The 24,740-nt window shown below is 39.4% G+C and overlaps 1 protein-coding gene across 3 annotated transcripts in view; it reads right to left on the reverse strand.

The window, feature by feature from the left end:
* Positions 1-581: 581 nt before the first annotated feature.
* LOC128868168 (box A-binding factor) overlaps positions 582-24,740 on the reverse strand; it is a 30,534-nt gene continuing 6,375 nt past the window's right edge. For 2 of the 3 annotated variants that reach the window (XM_054109981.1, XM_054109975.1), the window contains exons 2-6: positions 3,982-4,466; positions 2,234-2,981; positions 1,593-2,073; positions 1,101-1,503; positions 582-1,031 (exon numbers count right to left, since the gene is read on the reverse strand). In XM_054109981.1, coding sequence (XP_053965956.1) covers positions 935-1,031; positions 1,101-1,503; positions 1,593-2,073; positions 2,234-2,981; positions 3,982-4,466 — 2,214 coding nt within the window. In that variant the 3' untranslated portion in view covers positions 582-934. The remainder of the gene's footprint in view (positions 1,032-1,100; positions 1,504-1,592; positions 2,074-2,233; positions 2,982-3,981; positions 4,467-24,740) is intronic. The other variant, XM_054109989.1, reaches the window with a different exon arrangement.

A 24,740-nucleotide genomic window follows, 5' to 3' on the forward strand; every position in this document is an offset into this window, starting at 1 on the left:
CCCGTACAGGTCATTGGAAGGTAGGGAATCATGCAGCCAGACTCAACTTCCCCTTCAATCCCATCTGCCGAAGCTGTCAAGCGGAAGGGGTAAAGGAAAGTCTTTTCCACTACTTATGTAGGCTAGCTAGGACACGACTTCGCGCCTTCGGTAAGCCTTTCTTACAGCAAATTAATGAGATCTCAGACATCGAGATAAAGAATTAGCTGCTATACTTGGACCTCACTAAATTTATCTCACTTAGAAACAAAAAAAAACAGTCTTCATCACACGAGAACAGTGGAAGTAAAGCGGTGCTGGTCACTAATTAGGATTATTTCAGTGGAAATATTCAACCACTTCAATAACATCCCCATATAACAATTGCGCTTAATGTATTCCCAACTATACCATAATTTCCATACCGGATAGCTGAAAACAAAAAAAAATTAGAGCATTACTACTGTAAACACTCGAATATAAGACCTTTGACATAGAGTACTTTTCGGAATGACCTTTTCTTGTGAGTTTTCTCTCCTCTTTTCCTTTTTAAATTTAAAGTAAACTCACTGGGTTTTTTTCGAAAAATATTTATATCTACGTACATAATTAATTACAAGTCATTTACAAAACGATTTTAAATAAGTAATCATAATTCCATAAGTAGCACGTAAGTATAGCTTATTCTGTCTAACTCTAACTGTATTGCACAAATTCTCTAGTACTTGTGGACAACACTATTTTTGGCACTAAGTTATACTAATTATTTTTTTAAAGCTAAAGGCAAGCAAATTGAAGAAAATTACTATTTCGTTATTACGTTATGCTAATTTTTTATCGTAAAGTAGTAAGCAATATTTTTACAAACACAAGCAATTCATGACTCAAGCTGCCAAATTCATTTCGAAGGAAAGTTGATGCGTTGGAGTGGGTTCTATGAATGACGTAAGGCCACTCAATTATTCGAGGAGCGTTCTGGTAGTCCAGTGCGCGTTATAACGCTAGTTGGTATTTCGCCGTTAGCTGGTCGTGTGGCTTCAAGCGATTGGACACTAAAAGTGTTATAGCAAATAAAAATTAATAAAACAAAAAAATTTTCAAATCACACTGCTCGCACTCACCTCTGAGCAATTGGCTGTCGATTCAATGGTGAGGGATTGGATAAATGTGGCGATTGACTTTGTGATGGTGGGTTGTGGTAGGGTGACTGACTGTCGCCGGTCACATGGTGCACGATCGATACGCTGCGCGGTCCCGTTCCGGTGACGGAGCTGCTCGCGCCACTAGCAACCACCACAGTGCTACCCACACCTCCGGTCGATATTAAGCCAGCGCCGGCGCCAGCTGAGCCACTACCGCTCACGGACATGTCATGTAGTTCACCCGAAACAGACTGCGGACCGCCACCAATACCACCGCCACCACCGCCGCCATTCATGGACAAACTTAAAGCTGGCACTTGCGAGGGATAGATCGTGCCGTTGGGTGTCATGAGTGTCACGTTCTGTGGCATGCCTGGAAGCGCTGTGTGAGAAAAATTATTTATGTTCGAGTGAGTGAGCCAATTTTTGTTTGGAGAATGGAAAATTTTACGCTTGCAGGCGCATACTTACAAGGCAATGGTTTCATAGTCGTCATGCCGCCATTATTCTTTGGCTTGCGTTTGCGCTTCTGTATGCCATCCTTTTTCATCGATTGCGGGCGGTTGGTGTTGTGCAGCTTGAAGTACAGACCACAGGCATTGCACACGGGATTGCCGTCGTTGTTGCGTCGCCACAGTGTCGTCGTGTTGGTGTTGCAGTTGGCGCAGGTGACGCCGGTGCGTCGGTTGTTGGCGTTGGCGGGCGCTTTCGGCTTGGCCTGACGCGCTGGTATGCGCACATGCGTCGATCGCAATTGATTGCAGCCACTGGGACAGTAGAAGTCATTACCTTTGCGTATATAGTGCGCGCCACAGTTCTCACATTTGGGCGACTCATAGATGGTTGGCGCTAGGGGTGTTTCGTAAGCGGTGATTGGGCCCGCGCCTGGCCAATGCGTCGCAGTCATATTGCCTGCGCCATAGTCATCAACTACCTGATGATGATAGGTATTCTATAAGATTTCCGATAGGGTGGAGGCAAAAGATGGCAAAGAATTTTGGTGTTAGGTGAATAACGAACGAAATGGGTGGTGCCAATTTTTTATGTGCGCAGTGTTGGCGAGAAACAACAAAATACATACATACATCTAAACATTCATACGGCATACTTACATAACCAGAGAATTCCACATTTGACGGCGCCCAAATCGACTGCTCTTGCATGCTCGGCTCAATCAAGGACTGAAATTGCCCAGTTTGGCGTATAGCGCCTAGATTCGGATCCGATTTGCATATCAGCTGTGTTGGACCCGGTACACTATAAATGGAATTATTGGGTGGTGGCAGTGCGTACGACGGAGGACCCGCATAGTACTCTGAATTACCCAAATCGGTAAACGTTTTTGCTTCGCTGGGATGCCCGGCAGCATCCACTACTGTGGCATCATAGTAAATCGTTTGTCCATTGCCGTTGTCTTGGAGGACGCTGCTGTATCGGCCATCCGGATCGAAGCGCAATGCTGCGCCCGGATGTCCGCCATGCGCTGACGCATTGATGACACCATGTGAATTCTGGTGTTGATGCAATGCTGCGGCGGATACAACAATCGTATCGCCGTAACCGCTGCCGGGTGGCGCACATAGTTGCTGATGCTGCTGCAGCTGTTGTTGGTGGTGTTGTTGTGCCTCCGCGCTTGCTTGCTGATCTTTTTCGGTATCCTCGAGCTTGATGGCTGCGCCAGTTTCAGTGCAAATAATTTGTTGGCCATTTTCGGTGGTAGTGTAAGTGTAGACGGCGGTGCCTGGTGGTGGATGATCTTCATTGCGCGGTGCCATCACCACATAATCGGCGGGTGACTGATGGTGATGATATTCCGGCTGAGAGTCTGGCTGGTCACCCTCGCGATTATCGCTGACCTCGCTGTGGTTGAGTTGGAAAGAGAAAAGAAGGAGGAGATAAATGTGGTTAAACATTTTTTGTTGTTGACGACGCCAGGGCTTTTCTTCCATATAAAGAAATTGAAGCGAATGTTTTTGATGGAAGAATAGGCGTCACACCTCGCGAAAAAAATTGGCAAAAAACAGCGGTATTTTGGAGTCACTTGAAACTTGCGCCTTGATATACTGAAATTCAATGGGCTATAAAACTGAATACCTCGAAAAATTCTAGCAAATCTGATTAAAAATGGAAATTTAAAAAAATGTTGTCCAAAATATAATATGAAGCTTTGCATTAAATGGTTTTTGTTGTTGTTTCAGCTATACTTTTATAAAAAATATTGGAGTATTTATAATTTTACAACGGGGCATATATGAGAAAAAATTATAGAGATAAGAATTAGAAGCGGCCAGGGCAAGTACATCTGACGCATCCAGTGCCGAGCTGCTCCTCCAATTTGTGGTGTGCATCTGCATGGAAAAAAACTGTAGGCCCTGTTTTTTGACGCCGCCGAACTTCAATTGATTTTTATTAGAAGCCCGATTTTATTATAATGCCTGCCGAGTGGCGACCGCTTTTAGAAAACACTTTTCAATTGTTTGATTTTTGTGTGCCCAGTGGGTATCGAATCCAAGGGCCAGGATCAATAGTAGCTACGCACAAATTCACTCGGATCATTGGATCCACAAGTTGTGTAAAAACTACAGAAGATTTTATAGTTTGCCTTCACTTTTGGTAAATTGAACGTGGCCTGCGTCATTTTATTTACATATAAAAGCACTTCTTGGTGTTTTTTTTAATTTATTTTATTGTTTTTTTTTTAGTATTTACACTTAAGGGTCAGGGTAAACATATTCCGCTGACTAATTTCCTTGCTGTACATTTGCACTAGTCAAAGATTCTGCGAAAATATTCACTGATATTCTGATATCGCAAAGAAATTTAAAAAATGTTCTTTATAAAAAACTTTTTTTGTACTCACAATGTACCAGCTGTAGTCAATATCCGTCGATGTTGGGTGCTGCGCGGCAAAGATATGCTGTAATCCTCACTGGAGCGCGACTGAGCACCGACGATGGACGCAACCGATGTGGCCACTGATGTGGCTGGCTGTTGTGCCTGTTGCTGTTGTTGTTGTTGTTGCTCTTGCTGTTGATTTGGGGTATGCGACTTTGGTTGACTAGAAATTTGCTGTTGTTGCTGTGATGCTTGCTGTTGTTGTGTTTGTTGCGCGGATTGTGTATGGTGTAAGTCCTGCGCAACTTGCTGTTGGTCCTCAACAGCCGATGCTCCCGTTTGTTGTTGCTGCAGTGTTGGGGTCGCCGCAGCGGGCACTTGAGGTTCTCCGCTATTCACTTCCGTTTTGATATTCACCAACAAATGTTGTTGCTGCACTTGTTGTTGTTGTTGCTGTTGTTTGACAAGCACCTGCTGTTGTTGCAATTGTTGCTGCGTCTGTGCTTCCATCTGCAACAAAGTTCAAAATCAAAATGAGGCAACGGTCAAATACTTTAACAGGTGTGACATTTATGTGGTGGGTGAGTCGATGTCGAGTTTGAAGTCGCTATAGTTGTAGTTGTTGTTCAACTCAGTTCGTCATATGTGTTGTATATACTATGTCAGTCTCATTGTTTGCATAGTTCTTGCTTTTATTTTGTTGTCATTGACGACAAAGTTTGTTTTTGCATATTTGAAAGCGTGACCCAAGTTCCGGTCATAAAACAGTCAACTTGTAACACAAGCAAACGGAAAGTAAGAGGCAAAGAAAATACAAAAAAAACCATTTGGCAAGTGCTAAACTCCTCAAATGCTCAACTGCCGGTACAAACCGATCGGATTGTGGAGGATCCCCATGCTGACGTTGGGTTTTCGTTAAACGAACCCATAAAAGTGCGTCACTGCCGTTTGTCAGCGATAACAGTGCTTTATTTTCTCTAAGTTGATTTGTAAAAAACAGGGGGAAACCTAGGAAGGAAACTAATATTTGTACCTGTGATTTGGAAAAATCTATGGAGCTTAAAATTTTTGAATGTAAACGCTTGTTTAGATGGAAGTTACAAAAAGATGTAGAAGATACATTTTTTTTATCAATTTGGATTTTTCTCAAAACAAAAAAAGAAATAAAGAAAGAAAAAATTGTGTATGAAATTATATTCTTTTCAAAAAGAGGGAAAGAATTTCATAAATTTTTAATTCTTTTTAAGCTAAATCAATTTATCACTTTGAAATATTTATTGAATCCACCTCACAATTTATTCACTGATCACAGTAATAAAATAACAGAAACTCACTTAAAAAGAGTAAAGTAAATATACCCCAGTTTCCCCTACTGGTATCGAGTACAGAGAGGTGTAGGAACAGCACTCGTAGCAGATGTCTGTGCACTTTTCTCTACCAGATTTTGTATGAGAAAAAGCTGTCTTCAGCCAGGAAAAAAGATTCGTTTGAGGTTAGGTTTAAAGGTGAGGAATGAAAGTTGCAAGAAATTTTAAATTGCATCATCAAAAAGTTTTTTCTTCGACTAGAAAGCCACTAAAATTTATTTGATGAAATGTTATATACCTCCACGTACAACTAATTAAGTCATTGGAGGGTACATATAAGTCATCACCAATACACAATTCCCTAGCAAGTACATATAAAATCGCTTATGGCCTAACCGGCTTTAGATTAGATTTATGGGGGGTTGGAAAAGTCCAAGAACTCAATCACTAGACAATTGTACTACACCCGGATAGATATCAGTAGAAAGAATTAAGATAGGAAAGATAAAAAGTGGATGGTAAGACGGATAAATTAGTTTGAGGTCACTCTTCCACAAATCTCTTGGACTCCTTGATGAATTTTAAGAGATCCGGAAGAGGAAGAGTATGAACTTTATCCATACTCAGTATATCGCAACCCAATAGTAGCCATATGCCCCATAGTAGCCACGACCCCCATAGTAGCCATAGCCCACCAGTACTCTCAGGTCCTTTCTGCTGAGTTTTAAGAGGAAGATCGCTATTTTCCTCTTTGGTTCTTTCACAAAACACTTGGCTACTCTGCACGAGTTCAACTCAGACCAACGACCTCTGTGGGTAGACCTCATGAAGTCGTCAATCCATAGTTGAATCGATGCGGAATTGACACCTAGAAAGGGTTCAGGGCCTAGTGGCATACTTGCAGAGCTTTCATTTGCCAATTTATCAGCTAACTCATTCCCTGTAATACCACAATGTCCAGGCACCCAAATAAGACTAACTTTGTTGTGTTTTGCAGCACTGTTCAGTTTTGTTTTACATTCTCCGACTAACTTCGAAGAGCAGCGTGGGTTAGCAAGGGCTTCAGTGCAACTTGACTGTCACTACAAATTCCAATACTGTTAGCCATATACGCCACATTCAAGATGGCATAGACTTCCGTAAGGAATACCATCTATGTCCTGTGGCATAGAGTACTTAGTGTCTTTGTCTAAGTACCATATAGATCCGCTTCCATCACTGGTTTTGGATCCGTCGGTGTAGAAAGTGGCTGATATCCCGTTAATAGGTTCTCTGGACTTAACCATTGATCTCTATATGGGATCAAAACATCATACTTCCTACCGATTGTCCACCGCACCGACAACTGGTGGTATATCTGACAGTGGCCAGTGCTTACTTCATTTCCCCAGACTCCGTTAAACTTGAGCCTGTACGCCGCCTTCATTGCTTCATTGCTTCCTTTCGAATTTGAAGATCTAGAGGTTGCAAGTTCAGAATGGCATTAAGGGCATCACCAGATGTCGTGTTCATGGCACCTGCGATACCCAAGCCTGTTTCGGGGTTTTACCATTGTGGCTTCCCACAATACTACTAATCAGGGTGATGTGCAGCCAGTGTACTATCACCGGCCTTAGACTCCATGTCTTGCCAAAGCTTCTCTTACACTGCCAGAAGACTTTTAGTGTTCGAGAGACCTTCTGCTCGACGTGCTTCTTCCAGGTAAGCTTACTATCTAGGATTACTCCTAAATATTTAACCTCAGAAGACAGTTGCAGTGTTACCCCTTTCAATGTGAATAGTAGCAGGCCTTCCATATTGCGTTTCCTAGTGAAAAGCACTAAGGTACTTTTTGTAGGACTCACCGAAAGACCTTGCAATTCGCTCCAATACTCAATCTTATTTAGAGTTACCTGCATTTTATTGCATATAACTTCAAGTGATCGTCCTGAGATTAATACGCACACATCGTCTGCATAGGCGTGGATGTGTCCAATTTCCTGCAGATCATTAAGAAGAGAGTCCACCACGATGCTAGAAAGTAGGGGAGAGAGTACACCACCAACTTACACATACATGGACTTAAGTTACTACTCGTAAATAATAATTCAATACAAATATTCTCCTTTTCGCTAGACATGCACTTAATTTTTTTCAGTACTTTGATCAAATGTTGCCAGACAAAAAGAGACAAATTTTGCATACTAAAATGCAGTAGATTTCAAGATTAGATTTGGAAGATCGCCAAGTCGAAAAAAATATGTGATAGAAGTGTGCACACTGCCTCCTAGACCAAGGCGGTCGTATATATTTCCTTTCATTTTCCCTTTTAGTCAAATTTAAATACAAGAAAATCTAGTCGGAACTTGAGCCATTTTGACCCACTTTCGAAACTGAAATTCATTAGGGAGCTTCATAACTTAGAACACTGTACCCACACATGCATGTATCCATATCCATGTATTAGGTTGTACTTTAGTGTATGTTGTCACAAATTGCCACAAGTCACAAGCCAGGTTCAGAGTGTTATTCTCAACTGCAGCGGTAAACTACAAAAACGTTTAGCTTGGCGGCAAAAAATTCAATTTGTCACCGACAATAAAAATCATGTTGATATTGTAGAGTCATGTGGTCGTCTTCGAAATATTGTCATAATAGTGGTATTGGTATATAGTAGTGATTGTCATTGTCATTAAACAACTGATGTTGAGTTGCATTGTTGTTGTGTACGCTGCTACAATTTTATGTCAACAACATTTTTCACTTTTCATTTTCTAGAGCAAGCAAAGGAAATTGTTGTTAAGAATTTCAAGCCCGAATTCCAAGTACACACCTACATATACATATACATACATGCATACAACGGTACATACTTACGTATGTGTGTATATATACAGTACGTTCAAAGCGCGCTCAATTCCCCTTTATACTAAGTAGTACTGGTAATGAGTGTGTTGAAGTGACGTTGAGGAAAAAAGTAACAACACTAATAACGAGAAGCAAAAAAATTTCTACAGTATTTGTAATGCCTACAGTATTGGTAACGACATTCGCACCTACCAACAAAGGCGTCATGCCAAACATTTCATTTAGTGCAGACTATGTTGGGATGCTCGACTCATCGATGTCGATCGGAAATCAAAGTTGACTTTTTACAGTTACGAAACAAAGATAAAAAGCGAAAAGGCCGAATGGCGTTAAAAATCAATAAAATTGTTTTCAAAAAAAGGAGAACGGAAAGAACGGCTTTTACATTGACAAAAGAAAGGGAAGCGAGAAAAGTTGTGGCCAATAAAAGAATTTAAAAATTTGGCAAACCCAAAAAGTAAGACGGAAGCTTGAAATTTTTTAATAATTTGAGGGAAAAAATTTAGGTTCTAACTGGAGATATAAGCTCAATAAATGAGGAAATAGACATATATCTACAGGGTGTCCGGTGGCAGAGCTAGGTTTTAAATTTAAAGTTTCTCTCTAACTGATGAGCGTATTAGTGGGGAGCGGACAGCATTGGCTACGTTATTCGTGCGGGTTATTTGGTCATGATGTCGCAGTGGGCGGGTAAAAAACGTGTGTTCGCAATCGAAGCGTATTTCAAAGCCAATGATTCGTATACAACTGTTCGTCGTAAATTTGGTCACCTTACAATATTCGAAGTTTATGTGATGCCCGAAGGGAAGCTTTGATTCGTTTAAGGGCTCAAAGGTGTCGAGCAACAAGTTCGGAGGCAACCAGCCCACGGCCGGCGCACAGTCAGAAATCGAGAACAAATGAAAATATTGAACATGTCGCTGCAAGTTTGCACGATAAATAAACCGCGTCAATTCATGCACAAGAGAGCGGGTGCTCTGGTACCTCCGAGAATGATTGTGCATGAAATATTGAGGAACGATCTTACACTTTAACTCTTCTTCTCGATTGGCGTGCTAACCACTTACGCAATTTTGACTAAGTTTAACAAAGTACGCCAGTCATTTTTCTCGTGGTATCCGATGTCAGTTGGAAACACCAAGTGAAGCCAAGTCCTTCTCCAACTGATCTTTCCAACGCAGAGGAGGCCTTTCTCTTTCTCTGCTACTAACAGCTGGTACAACATCGAATACTCTCAGAGCCGGAGCGTTTGTATCCATCCGGACTACATAACCCATTCAACGAAGCCGCTGGATCTTAATTCGCCGCGCTATGTCTATGCCGTCGTAAAGTTCATATAGCTCATTTTTCCATTTTCATTTAAATGGAAGTCACCTAAAGGATTTATTTTTATTTATCTATAATAGGTATATCTCTAAATCATCAACAGCCAGATGGCAGTCCTGCGACGGTTTGGTGTACATTGTCAAACGGTGGAATAATTGGATAATTTTAAAAATTGTCGAGGGTAAGCAATTTCTGTGGACGATACCTTTTCTCGGCGCATGTTCAACGATTATTTTCTGCCAATAATGAGAGAATATGACACTCACATCTTTTGTTGGGTGTTTGATTTGTTATTTTTTTCTACAAAGGGACCTACAGATTTATACCAGCAGCTGGCTTTTTTAGAAGGAGCTTTTTCAAAGCAGAAATACGCTCGGAGGGTTTCCGTTGCTTACCGAGGAGCAACCGCGACCCAAGCACTAACGAATGGTAATCACCCACCAACCCATTCGGCTGCTACGGCCGCTCAGTAAATTACAATCCAAGGACTTCAGATATGCCTTCCAATTCTTTGACAATAGCAGAAAAAGAGTCGATCCTCGTCATTGGGAAAATTATGCGAAAGAGCTAAGAAACTGCAAAAAAGTATAAATTCGCCTAAATGATAAAAAAAGTGATTGCCGCGTTTTGGTGGTTTTAGCTAAAATGACTTCGAAGAAAAGCCTTTCAAAAAGGCTTTTGCGTAGTGCCTAAAAATCGTCTGTTAAATGTGTTAAACGATGAGTGAATGCGTTAATTTAAGCAATGAAAATGAATCACATCGCACTTGCATTTCGCAACCTTAAAGTTCCCCCAATAGATCATACAAAATATGTATCCGTACGTCATTGAATATTTTTATTAAATAAATATTTATGTGCCTAGTAGTCGCACCGTTAAATGTGTAGGTTTGTTTGTATTTTATTCAAGCACAGCACCTACTACTTATATATTAGTTTGCACATAAAATTGTTGCAGCTAAAAAAGAAAAGAAAACATTTGAACTTCAAAAATGATTGAAAGTATTTACCAACCAAAAGACAACACCTTAATTTGTCATGACAAACAAACACATGAAAATTACACAAAAAGGCTTAACGAAAGAGGGCAACGTATTTTGATTATATGCGAGCTATGAAATTACCCTGCAAGGGTAAGAATATTATTGTATTTTTTAATACTCTGAAGTAGTTATTGATTTTTCACGAAAAATGTGTAAAGTTACAAATGCGGGGTTTTTAATACAGTTCGAGGTCATTCGCACTTAATTGTGCATTGCTCTAATCAGTTGCTTTGGGGGCCAGGGCAATGGCATTACTACTTCACACATATCGAAAATGGAGTCATGTAATATACTGTAATTATCAACATAATATATTTATTTGAAAATATGCTATCTATTCTTCTGCTGTTTAGAAAGTAATTGAGTTTTCGTTAAATAAAAAATATTGTAGTCAATTTGTTGCTATCCAAGTCACTCGCTCCTTACCTCTTAGGTTAGGTTAAGTTAGCTAACTGCCGTCAAGGATAATGAAATAAAAAATAAATAATTGGCGCATAAATTTCTGTTAGGAGTTTGGCCGAGCTGCTTCTACTGTTTGTGGTGGGCGTCTTGATATTGTTCCACAATTGGAGGACCCTACAGTTTTATGCCGCACGGCAAATGGTTTTTAGGAGGAGTTTTTTTTTCATGGCAAAAAACTCTCGGATGTTTGTCATCGCCTGCCGCTGCAACCGCTATTAGAAACAACTTTTTCTTCATTCTGATGTTTCATGCACGGATATTCGAATCTGTGCACTTTTAAATGGTACCGCCAAGGATAAGAGGGATCAATTCGTCCATAGTGGTTGTATTGGTTTAAGCGGCGATTGTGGTGAGTTAGCGATGATTGACCGAACAGTTACTGTTACTGTTGTATTGACCGCAGTGTGCTGTTCATCGAACTTGCAAGGACGTTTAAATACAAACCTGGTATTTCCGCAGGCGTACCAAAACTGTGAGAGCCAAGAATACACAATCTAAGACCCGCGAAAGCACTGCAGTGGAGTAGTAAGTGTCGAGATAGTTAAACCAGAGCCTGCTGTAATGCCAAGTTTTACTGCATGGATCCACCACCATCGTGAGTTTATTCCCCTTTGCCTCCGATTCACGTTTCAGTAGAAGGAAATCGCGGCCTGAGTTTATCTTAGGTTAGGATATAATGGTTGATCAAGGAAGTGGGTCCACTTGGACCAAGAAATCAAATTCATACTTTGTGATACCATTGCAAAGGAAAAGAGGAGAAGGCAACCGATAAACGGAAAGGAGGGAGAGAAGAGGGTGGGGAGAAAGAGAAGGAGTTGAGTATTTGTGGATTACGAACGGTGATTGATTTGCGATTGTGTTAGCCGCTTTTTGCTGCTGAAGAAGTGCATTTTTAATATCAAGGCGTGCTATATCGGTAGGCATAGAAAAGAAATGAGAATCAATATGCTTAAATCTTAGTCCCATGAGAACGGGGCAGAAGAAGGTAGGGAGAGGATTCCACCTCATCCTCCATACAGCTGACGCAAAAAGGACTCGAAGTAATGCTAATTCTCCCTATATGCATACCTCACGGACGGTGACCCGTGAGGACACCCACGCCTCGCGACTTTATAAGTTGGTGTACTCCTATTTTAAGAGCTGACTACAGATAGTCAAGGGATGGGTTTCTGACTACAGATAGTCAAAGGATGGGATTTCACTACTTGCGCGGGTAAATCACCTCACTTCTGGAAAAACCCTCTGACTAGGTGCTCATATGAGCTTGATATCAAAGTATTCAGATGCAATCGAAAGAAGGTCAATCACTTCCCAATTACTTCCGTGCGGACAATCAGCGAGCCTAGGAATCTGATTGCTCCTTAAATGTCGGAATAAATTGCCTCATAGTCCAATAATTGGCGCATAGACCTCTGTTAGGTGTTTGGTTGAGCTTCTCTTTCAATTTGTGGTGTGCGCCTTGATGTTCTTCCACAAATGAAGGGAATGTTTTTTTATGAAGAGCTTCTTGATGGCAGAGATATACTCGGAGATTTACCATTGCCTGATGTGGGCCGATCACTAAAAGAAAACCCCTTTTCTATCGTTTGTTGTTTCATGCCCACACTGGGTTTCGAACCCGTGCTCTACCGACTAGTAAAGAGGAGGTACGTGAAATGTGCGAAATCACTAACGGAGTAAAATGGAGCCGCAAGAGAAGAAAAGAATGGAACCAACATGTAAAGAGAATGGGAGGTGATAGGTTGGCAAAGGTTGTGATCAACTTAAAATATAACAACCTTCAGGAAGACCACCAACGCGTTGGCCCGACTGTTGGACGTCTGGATACCGATCCGAATAATGCAATAATTATATTTTTATTTTTAAAGACTTATTGCATTATTTTTCGTAGAAACAATAGGACCTAGTCTTACAAAAAAACTGAAGAAGAATAATAATTATCTAAGCTCAAGCCGGCTTATCATTTATTTGGTGCGAAAATGTACAGTGTCGATATACTCCGACAAATCTAATTAAAAATTGGTCAAGTTGGGTATAAGGGATGATATCAAAGAAAGTAATACGATTTTTAAAAAGTTTTAGAAAGGGGCGTTGCTTGGTGGGTTAACATTGACAGTGCAAATACCGCCAATATAGCGAAAATAAAAAAATAACAACTGATTTTTAAGCAGTGTCCATGCATATGATCTCTATGTCCACGACACTTTCATAAAAAAATGGCTCTGTTAAATAAAGTTCGGTCTCGCCATTTCATCAATTGTAATATTTTCTCTTAAGACAACTAAAGCAAATTTAAGCAGCAGGAAGAATATATGGATGCATACATATGTTTGACCTTCCCCAAAAGCTTATCACCAACTCCATTTTGACTTTATCTCAACACCTAGCCAAGGTGTCGGCTATCACCAACTGACTGGAATAGTTGATATGCTGCTGATATTTTCAATATTTGTAGACAAGAGATCGTTTTACTTTTTTCCATAATACATATCTGCTCTTTATCTACGCAAGACAATACGGTGGCAAAATGAGATACTGCTGTGACGACGGCATAATAGCTTTGTAGGTACATTGCACGCACATACATACATACATATGCAGTTTCGCATAGAAATATTTGTATTTGTATTGTTACGTGCGTGGATTTTTAAACGTTTACTCATGAAAAGAGTAAAGAAAGATTTACAAAATTTCTGTTGCAAAGGTTATTGGCTCAAAGAAGAGCAAACACGTTGACGTTGCTGATTGATTTTTTGTATATTTTCCTTTCTTTGTTTTGCATTTTTGTACTTTAGCACTCCGCAAGTCCTAGTCGCGTGCTAAAATATCTTTTGCACCTGTTGCTAGAAAACAGTTAATTAAATATGTACAACTATACATACACACATTTATGTGAATACATATACCTATATGAAGATAAATACATATATACATACATTTGTGTGGAAATAAACATGAACGGCTTCAGTTGATTTAGTTGCACGGCACAAATCGATTTCAATATTTAAATACTGATAAGATACAAATCACTTATGAACCAGCTGTCCTATGGTTATCAAAAATTACTAGAACCACTACTTCAGCACATGCATACAAGTTTACTTTTTACCTGTACTCCAATCAAATACTCTCAAGGCATACATTACTCTATTACACAAGTGCACATACGCAGAGGTGTGTACACAGTTTCATATGAGAACGCAAGTTAATCGAGGGGTAATTATCGCTCTCAGTCAAAAGACGACACTTTACTACTCGCACATCAGTGTAATCACCATCATCGTCAACATCAGTAATGCCATCGTGTTCCATCACTCCAACAAACACCACCTGCATAATCATCACCTATCATCAACAACAACCTGACTTACCGATTGCTGCACGACCAAGTGCCGCGACCGCTAACATATCTGCATACTACGAGTGAATGTACGAGTGTATGAGTACTAACATCGACAATTTCTGTTAACATTTTCGATTGGCGTTGATAGTGGTGGTGAGGCATTTGGATGTGAGAAGAAAACTTTAAATTTTATATACAATGTGCTGATACGCACACATTTATTCGTTTATTTAGCCAGTATAATAAAATTATACGAATGATATATGACTTCATAAAAATTGCTCAAAGTGTTTAGTCGTAAAAGCGTGTATGCTTTAACCTAAATTTGTACAAATAACAATGTAGCAAATCGCGTATTTTGAAGACAGCCACTTCTCGTAATGATTATTTCATAACCAAGTTTAGGTAAGATTTGTTAATTCAAGAACATTTGTATTTTTTGTTTTTTTTGATAGATTGAGGATTCAGTTTTAACAAGTTTTAATTGTTATTAACCCGCTAATGCACAAAGTTGCTTGAGAGCAGTACTTATACAAAGTTTTTTCATAGCCAAATATATTTATATCAACAAAACTGTAATACAATGTGATTTCGCTAGAAAATTGAGAAGTTATTCTCAATAGAGTGTAAGAAAGCAATAGAAAAAGTTCAGAGTCAACTGAACTTAATCCAATAGGAAATTTATGGAGCGATGTAAAAATAAAAATATTCACACAAAGTTAAAAAGTTTCCATGACCTTTGATATTTATTCCAATAGAAAGATGCGAGAAGTTTGTCGGTCAACTTCGATTATTTTCGTGATTTTATCGGCATTTTCGATATTTTCTTTAACATCAAAAATGCCTGAACGGAATCTACGAAACCAAAATTGCTCGTTACAGCATCGGCGCCATTCACAATTTCAGCGACCTGGCTTGCATTTTCTTCATTTTGTAAGAAAAACTGTAAAATTTACCGAATTTTCTCTTTGCTGACTTCTATTGTTAGCACCCTGTAACTTAGAACTGGATGGAACAAACAAAAAAAGCAAAAGGAGATTTTTAGTATGTAATGCCACCTTGACAACGAGCATAAACTTAAAATTATTTGTTTGATACTTTATGAGATATCGATCACTACAGTCAGCTACTGAGAAAGTTTAGAGCTGGATTTACTTTTCTCCAAACTAATATTGGGTTGGGGAAAAAGTAATGTATTAAGTTATAGCGCGTCAAAGATGGAGTCCACCAAGCAAGAAATTCGTCATATTTTACGTTTTTACTACCTTAGAGGTAAAAATGCAACGAAGGCGGCGACAAAAATTTGTGAAGTTTATGGACCTGATACTGTAACGATTCGCACAGCACAGCGGTGGTTCGATTGATTTCGTTCTGGTGTAGTAGATGTCGAAGATGAACCCCGTACTGGGAGGCCAATCGTCGTAGAGACTGATAAAATCGTTGAAATTATCCAAAGAGACCGGCATGTGAGCATTCGCTCGATTAGTCAGGAACTAGGTGTAGACTACAAAACCGTTTGGAACCATTTGCAGAAGATTAGATTCCAAAAAAAGCTGGATGTTTGGGTGCCACACGTGTGTCGCGTTTATAAAGGGGGGATAATGAAGTTGCCTTCTAAATGGCAACAAGTTTGCGAACAAAACGGGGCATATTTGACTTGAATCAGATAATTCTAAGTACGTTAAATAAAGCGTCAAATTTCGATCACAAATACGACATTTCTTTTTCCCCAACATAATATTAAGGAAAATTTTATTTAAATAATGTTCTAAAATAAAAAAAAAAAATACAAAAAATAATTGGGGCGTACACTTCTGTTAGGTGTTTGGCCGAGCTCCTCCTCCTATTTGTGGTGTGTGTCTTGATGTTGTTCCACAAATGGAGGGACCTACAGTTTCATGCCGACTCCGAACGGCAGATAGTTTTATGAGGAGCTTTTTCATGGCAGATAATGTTCTAATTATAAGTATTTCGAGCGAAGTTTCAGTTTTTCAGTTCATTAAAAGTATCAGTGAATTATTATTTATTTTCTATCATAATTTTAGAATTTAATAAAGAAGAGAATATTAATGTATTTTCTTCATTTGACTTTTATGTCTTTATTTTTTCATATTTATTTACAAATGTATGTATGTAGCGTCGTAATTGTAATAAAAAAGAATCTAAAGAATGGACTCCAAAAATTTTGGTCGGCCGAAAATCGTTATATCATAAAATTATTTAAGCTATGAAAACCACTGTTATTTTATTTTGTTCTTTATTAAGCGTCCCATGTTAAACAACAAACTCATATCAAATCGCTTTGTTGTAATCAAAATGGCGCAATTTAGTCTTGACTCCTCTCATTAGGCGATGAACATCTGTTTTTGGTACGGTATCTACTGCTCTCTGCCAATTCATTTTAAACTGCTCTTCATTTTTAATTTTTTTTCCAACTTTTGCAATTTTTTAAAGAATTTCCCAACATTTTTCAATGGGTCACAATTGTCGACAGTTTGGTGGATTGAAGTCCTTTTGAACAATATTGTCCACCTGATTTTCATATCAGTTCATAGCAAGGCGGCTATAATGACACGATGCTAAGTCGAGCCAGAACAGAGCCGAGACTGTATGTTGTTTTATGAATGCCAGGAAGAGTTTTGGCAGACACTGCTTCAAAAAAATTTCTTCTTTCAGTACCCGTGGTAATGAGTTTTCATGGCAGAAATTTGGTATTTTTTAGGAATCTTGTCCAACATTTTTAGCTTAAAGGCACCTGGGACTCCTCCTCTCTTTGTTGCAGTATAAGACTTGGCGCCCTGAATCTGCTTAAAGTCTACTTTGACGTATGTTTCGTCGTCCATGATCACACAATCATATTTATGGATGTTTTGACTGTATAATTTTCGCGCACGTGTTTAAGCACTCTTTCTTTATTTATAATTTCAATGGGGCGCTGCAATATTTTTGCATGAACGTAAACCTTTACGCGCACTTTTTAATGTAGCCTTTGGATATATGGACCTGTGTTACAGCATCTCGAAGTGAAAGACTAAGATTTTTCGAAATAATGACTCCACTTCTTTGGCTTTTGGCTGCGACACAAAACCTTTTTTCCGTCCACTTTGAGGCCTCCGATAAGGTTTTATTAAGCTTTTTTAACACCTTTTCGGTGAATTCAAAGTTTTTTGCTTTGACAATTTTCTCCACAAGCTCACACTTAACCGAGCACATTTTAAAGAATGCGTAGAAGTTACAAAAAGTGAATAATGGCAACAGACACTATGAATATGTATACCTATTTTTTAATTACAGTTACTTTTACGCAAGCGATGAGTAAACACAATCGACTAGTTTTTTTCGTGTCCATTCTTTATTTAGCTAAATACGTAAAATATTTACTTATTTTTTTATTTTTTAATATTTTTTTTTAATACTGAATCCATACAAAAGTGGCTTAAAATTAATCCCTCTATCAGAAGATTTATAAATTTTGCAAATGACGTCGTATGTCAATCATATTTGACACCTGTGAACTGAACAGCTGCACTATAAAAATAGTAACAATGGAGCGCGTAAAAGTCAAAATAATGTTTTCCATTACCCATAATAATTTTTTTATTTAATAAAAATGTTATTCAAAAAACAAAATTGTATGACTAATTAATTATATACCAGCGTGGGAAATCGATTTTTAATTCAAAGTTAGAGTCGGCCAATAATAAAACTTTCGAGTGCATTTCTACCCCAAAAAAGCTTCATATAAAAACAGTTTATATGAGCCATTATCGCTTATCTCAAGTACATACGTACATCCATATAATAGATGGGAAGTCCCGTAAGATGGAAACTAGCGATATTTGTTGTTTCATGTAAGACGTCATAATTCAACTCTCATAAAAATCATATTTTAATAATTATGTATTTTCGAAACTGCATAATTATAAACTAATTCACATAAACAAAACGTGGAAATCTTGTAATGGTGCCTTGCGTCACACAAATACTAAAATAGTCAGGTTTTCAATTTTCAAAATTTCGCCGACCTCTTGGCTTTACATTTCAAAGTGCATTCAACCATTGTCAAGGACAGTAAAATTATTAAAAATAAATATTTTCGAGAAAGTTTAACTGTTTACTTTTTTACTTTTACTTACAACTACAGAGGCCCCTTCCTCGTCTCTACAACTTCTGCAGTATTCATGCTTAAATATTCCTAGCCTAAAAGAATGCCTACTTAACAGCCAATGACCGATCGGTGACACAAGCCACGATCTTCGAGATGTTCTCTCTTGAGAGGTTGAGCAATTCTCATGATTTTTTCTTATCTACTTGCGGCCAAATTAGTCTGCTTATAATACAAGTATTTTCTTCTCTCCATGGAAATGGAAATCTTTATTTTGACCTTTACGAATTCATTGTTTGTATGTTTTTATACTACAGCTTGCTAGTGCATTTAATTGAAATGAAATTTGAAAAGGACGAGCCAAGGACCACCAGGAGATTTGGTGGCTCCTAAAACACTCTGGCTAAAAAGCCAATTGTAAAGGGTGTTTTTTTTAGAGGTTATGTTTTCAAGATGAAATAAAACGTATATAATTTAATGTTATGGCCAGAAATTAGCTTTATTATAAAGATAAGGGTTTGCCATTATGTTTTAAAAATGATTTCGGGCAAGTGGCCGCCGCGGCTGGCTCGAATAAATTCCAGCCGAGAGGCCCAATTTTCGACCACTTTTTGCAGCAATTGGGGCCGTATGTCAGCAATAACGCGCCGAATATTTTCTTCCAAGACGTCAATCGTCTCGGGCTTATCTGCGTAGACAAGCGATTTCACATAGCCCCACAAGAAATAGTCCAGCGGTGTTATATCGCACGATCTTGGAGGCCACGCCACAGGTCCACGGCGCCAGATAATGCGCTCACGAAAAGTTTCCTTCAATAAATCGATTGTTGCGTTGGCTGTATGGCATGTAGCGCCGTCTTGTTGGAACCAAAGGTCGTCCACATCAACATCGTCCAATTCAGGCACGAAGAAGTCATTAATCATGGCTCTATAGCGCTCTCCATTGACTGTAACATTATGGCCGGCTTCATTTTTAAAGAAATATGGACCAATGATTCCCTCTGCCCATAGACCACACCAAACAGTGACTTTTTGAGGATGTAACGGCGTCTCAGCAATGGCTTGTGGATTATGTTCACTCCAAATGCGACAATTTTGCTTATTGACATACCCATTCAACCAAAAGTGAGCTTCATCACTGAACAAAATTTTCTTGTGAAAATCGGGATCGGTGGCCATCTCGTTTTGGGCCCATTCACCGAACGTGCGACGCGCTTGATGGTCGTTCGGCTTCAATTCTTGCACGAGTTGGATTTTGTAAGCCCGCAAACCAAGATACTTCCGCAAAATCTTCCATAAAGTGGATGGGCACATCTCCAATTGCTGCGCGCGACGGCGGATGGACTCATTCGGGTCTTCTTCGATACTCTGCTCCACAGCAGCAATAGCGTCTTCGGTGCGCACTGTACGACGTCTCTGAGGATGCGTATTACCCACTAGAGCAAACGTGGTGCGAAACCGATCCATGGTTAATCGAATTAGTGACTCTGATGGACGATTATGTCGACCGAATATTGGACGCAGCGCGCGATGCGTCGCGCGAACCGAACCATTATTTTCGTAATAAATTTGCACGATTTGCAAACGTTGTTCAGGTGTAAGTCTATTCATTATGAAATGGGAAACCAAACTGAGCATAAATCAAGTGACAGCTGTCAAAAAGACCATATACGAAAAAAGTAGTGCCAACTTGAAAACCTAACCTCTAAAAAAACACCCTTTATTTAAAGCTCTGAAAAGAGGGTAGATAGTCAAGGAGTGAATGAGAAAAGTATCAGAGAAAGAGATAGGAAAGAATAGAGACAGAGATAGAGATAGTTAGTCCTGTGAGAATTTTCCAGATTCTTTGGTAAATCTGTAAATATCTTCCAGTTTTAGAGAACGAATATTACTTATTCTCATGACATCGGAACCCAAAACTAGTAGCCGTGCTCTAGCAAAGGCAGGACACTCACAGAGAAAGTGCTCAGTGCTATCCGCCTCCTCCATTGGGTCCTCAAAGATTCCAATGGTGATCATATGCTGACCATATGGGTTGTGTCCTGTAATGATACCGACCATCAACCGATCGCGTTACCTTCTAAGTTTTAGTAGAAAGTTTGACAGTTTTCTGTTCGGACTTGTCACAAAACACTTTGCAGTTCTGCAGCGTTCTAGACCGGACCATCGCTATTTATGAAGATTGCCTACATAATCCAATTCATGATTCCTGCGGGACTGATTCCGATTATTGGCTCTGGCCCTTGTGGGGGAATCGCTGATCCACGGTTGGCCAATTCGTCGGCAATTTCGTTTCCTTGAACACCGTGTCCTGGAACTCATATAACTACAAGCCTGTTTTATCTTGCGACAGAATTAGGCTTCTTCTTACATTCTTGATCAATCTTTGAGGTTTGCTTCCCGTTCTCCAGGACGTTCAGTGCAGCCTGACTGTCACTGAAAACTCCACTCTGTTTCCCGCTCCATCTCCTCTCGATTATCCATTCGGCTACTTTCAGGATGGCAAAAACTTCCGTTTGGAAAACAGTTGCCATTTCCCCCATAGCATAGTGATACTTATTACTATCGTTTAAGTACTATCCGGCTCCAGACTCTATTTCATTCTTGGACCCATCGGTAAAGAAAATATCCGTCAAACCTCCCTGCATGCATTCTGGATTGCTCCATTGCTCACGCAATGGAAATCTGTCATCAAACTTCCTTCCAAATAAAACTGTGGGTATCAGGTCGTCTTTAGATGCCAAAAACAGTGGATACTGCTCTGAAAGCATCTTATTGCGTTTAATTTATTTTTGATTTTATTTAAGAACTTTACAGACTGGGTGCATGCTAGAGAAAAAATGGAGGTATTATGAATAGTGGGACCCAATTCTCGAATGGAAAAGAAATCTTGGTATACCAAATCTAGGTCGAGTAGTCTGTAGATAATATTTAATTCACTAAGAGCCCTCTTTATAGGGGAAAAGTTGCGGTAGTTCAATATGACTATTTTGACGCCTTAGAAATGGGAAAATCCTAAAGTTTTGCAAATAATATTTAAGTCAATATGTTCAAAAAACTTCGAAACTTCAAAAAAAATCAACAGAGCCACAAAAAACATCGAAAACAAACATCAAAGACTGAAGGGTACGTCTATTGGCAAGAAACCCCAGATTTATTAGCATGCACCGAGCTCTGTGTGGTGGTTATAAATCAGCGAAATGAAGAGGTTGCAGAGCTAAACGAATAAAATTTCGGTGTACACTTTCAATTCTATTTGAATGAGAAGCATAAAATGGATTCCAAACTAAAGATATATCTTCGAGCTTGTAACGATATAGGCGTCTTTAAGTTCCTCCTTTCTGGCGCCTTCGCCAATATGTGAATGATATGATTTACTAATGTAAAACCAGAGTCTAATGTCTCGCCTAGATCAAAAAATTCTTTAACTTTAGATAGTATTCAGAGTTTTTGAAGAGGTGACATGGAAACATTTCTTTATATTATATAAAGTGAGAAGTTATTTTAGACACTCCAAGCGACAAGGCTGTTGAAATCTCGCTGTACTTAAAGGCACATCAGATTGGCGAGTTACTTTACTAAACAGTTTTAGATTATCAGCATAGAGTAAATACTTAGAGTGGTTAAAACTGACCCCAATGTCATTAATGAAAAAGGAAAATAAAATAGAGGCCCAAGAATACTCCGCTGTGGGACACCCGAAGGGGCTACAAAAGTGTAGAATTTAGTGTTCTCAATTTGTTTAAAAAATTTTGGAGAGCCCAGAGATAAAACCAATGCTGACGCGGGCGCGTACGACGCCATTTACAAAAATTATAAATCTTCCTATAGATAGGAAGATAACTTTGTGCCACTTTGTATTAATTTATTATAAATATTTTAATATACAGGGTTTGATTTAAAAATAATGCGCCTTCCCGCGCGGAGCGTCTTCCAAGCGATCAACCGAATCGGCTGGTGAGGGAAAATGATCGTTGGACCTTCCCCTTCCACTAGAAACCGGTCCCAGTTCGCTGGCAACAGCGGTGCAGTCAACATCGCTCCGCGCGTGAAAGCTGTTTTAAAAGTGTGTTAGGATTTTGCAGTGGCGAAAATGCAGCGATCGTTGGAGCAACATTACTCGATGAAATTTTGCGTAAAGCTAAACAAAACGAGTACCGAAACCATTGAGCTACTCAAGGAGGCTTACTGGGACCAATCTCTGTCCAAGGCCCAGGTAAAACGGTGGCACAAGTCGTTCAAGGAAGGCCGGGAGGACGTCGAAGACGAACAGCGCTCTGGAAGCTCTGGACTCTCGAGGCATCGTCCACAAGGAGTTTGTACCTCCAGAAAGCACTTTAAACGCGGTGTTTTACAAAGAAGTGCTCCTTCGGCTGAAAAACCGCGTCGCCCGGGTTCGGCCCGACCTCGTCAACAATTGAAGCCTTCATCACGACAATGCGCCGGCGCACACCGCCTTCCTCTGCACCTCTGCATTGACCAAGATGGGGGTTCCGGTGCCTCCCCACCCTCCCTACAGCCCAGATCTTTCCCCTCCGGACTTCTTCTTGTTCCCGCGCCTGAAGCGAAAGCTGAAGGGGAGGTGTTTCGACTCCATCGAGGCGATCCAAAAAACTGTGACAGCCGAATTGAACGCGATTTCGGCGGATGAGTTTAAAAAATGTTTCCTGCAGTGGAAGGACCGCTACCACCGGTGTATTGACGCTCAAGGGTCCTATTTTGAAGAATATTAGTTGTATAAGCCAAAAGGCTTAATAAAACTGCTTAAAAATATAAGGTTCATTACTTTTCAATCAAACCCTGTAGTTTAATTTTATATTATACTCCACTTTAAATAATTGATACATACATATACATATTTATTAGAAAGGTGGCGAAAAAAATTAATCACTCTTTCGAAAAATTTGTAATTTTTGCAAGTGGCTTCATATGTCAATCGTATTTGTCATTTGTGAACTAGGCAGCTGCAGTATAAACCATTTCCATCAGAAAAATTTCTTTTATTTCGTCGAGAAGTTATTCAAGTACAAAATTGGATGCATATGTATGTATATACTATATATATACCTATATATATTTATATTTACATTGCACAATATATTGAATTAACTGTACCTTACAAACGAATATTTACATTTCATATAATGTTCCGCCTCGCATTAGTCATCAGGGCCAGGCGCCAGTCATTTACAATGAAACTCATTCAAGCAGTCTAATAAATAAACTGTATAAAAAGAATTAAAAAATGTCAACTCTATGCGACACTTCTCCCTTTGGTTCTTCCGTTTCACAGCGTTATGCCGCAACCCATTTAAAAACTGGAAAGATCCATTATCTTTATGAGCAATTAAATTGTGCCGCTGGCGTCAAAATTCCTTCCCTCAAGAGATCCAGAAATGAGGCAAAAAACAACGAAGATGTAATTTGAAAAAAAAAGGCCAACGAATGGTCAAAAGGTGAACAAAAAACAGACACAATTAAAATTTCGAATAAAAACAACACAGCATTGCCTAACAAATTTTATTTCATTATTTTACCTCTTAATTTCAGGTAAATATTTAGTTTCATTGAGCGCCGACGCAATTCATTCATAAAACGACTGACGCCACACAATTGAAGAGGACACACACGCCATGCATTTCGGGAACATCCAGTGGAATGGGAATATTATGTCAACGTTATCACCTTGAAGCGGTGAAAAGTGGAAAAGGACAATAAGCGATCGCATCACAGGATAATGGGACAAACTAACTCTCATAGATGCCGATGAGATGGGCGCATTAGTGTTGAGATAAAGATACATTCACTTATGAACGAACGCATGAATTAGTTAGTGCATGAATGAAAAGTTTCGGCTTGTGCCGTGTGCGTCATTTGTTGGTAGGAAGTGCCTCAGCCGTGCACTTGGCCAATCGTATTCGAACGATTTAACAGTTGGCCACGGCTTTAATGCTCATCAGTTGATATTTACGTAGATATGTATAATATAAGAGCGCATTAGACACGCGCGCGAACAGCCATTAGGCAACTGACAGCGAAAGGATACGCAGTAATCGAAAAGGATCTGCGAGTCTGGGTAGGTGCTTTTTTTGTGCACGCGCGTCTGCATTGAAGTTATTAAGGATCCAATTTTGATAAGCCAATGGAAAGTGGCGCGCACGACATTAGCTTGGCTGTCATGCTGTATGCAAGCAGTAAGTTGCTTTATACAGGGTGCAGGCATATATTTTCTTTATAATCTGAAAGCATTATTCTAGCCTTAATGCTATTTGAGGTCATAAAAATTACATTCAATTACTTGGACTGCCGTAAGTTTGCAATTTGTGCCACTACATACGCACATATGGGCGTGT

This window comes from Anastrepha ludens, chromosome 2, assembly GCF_028408465.1.
Source record: "Anastrepha ludens isolate Willacy chromosome 2, idAnaLude1.1, whole genome shotgun sequence".
NCBI lineage: Eukaryota > Metazoa > Arthropoda > Insecta > Diptera > Tephritidae > Anastrepha > Anastrepha ludens.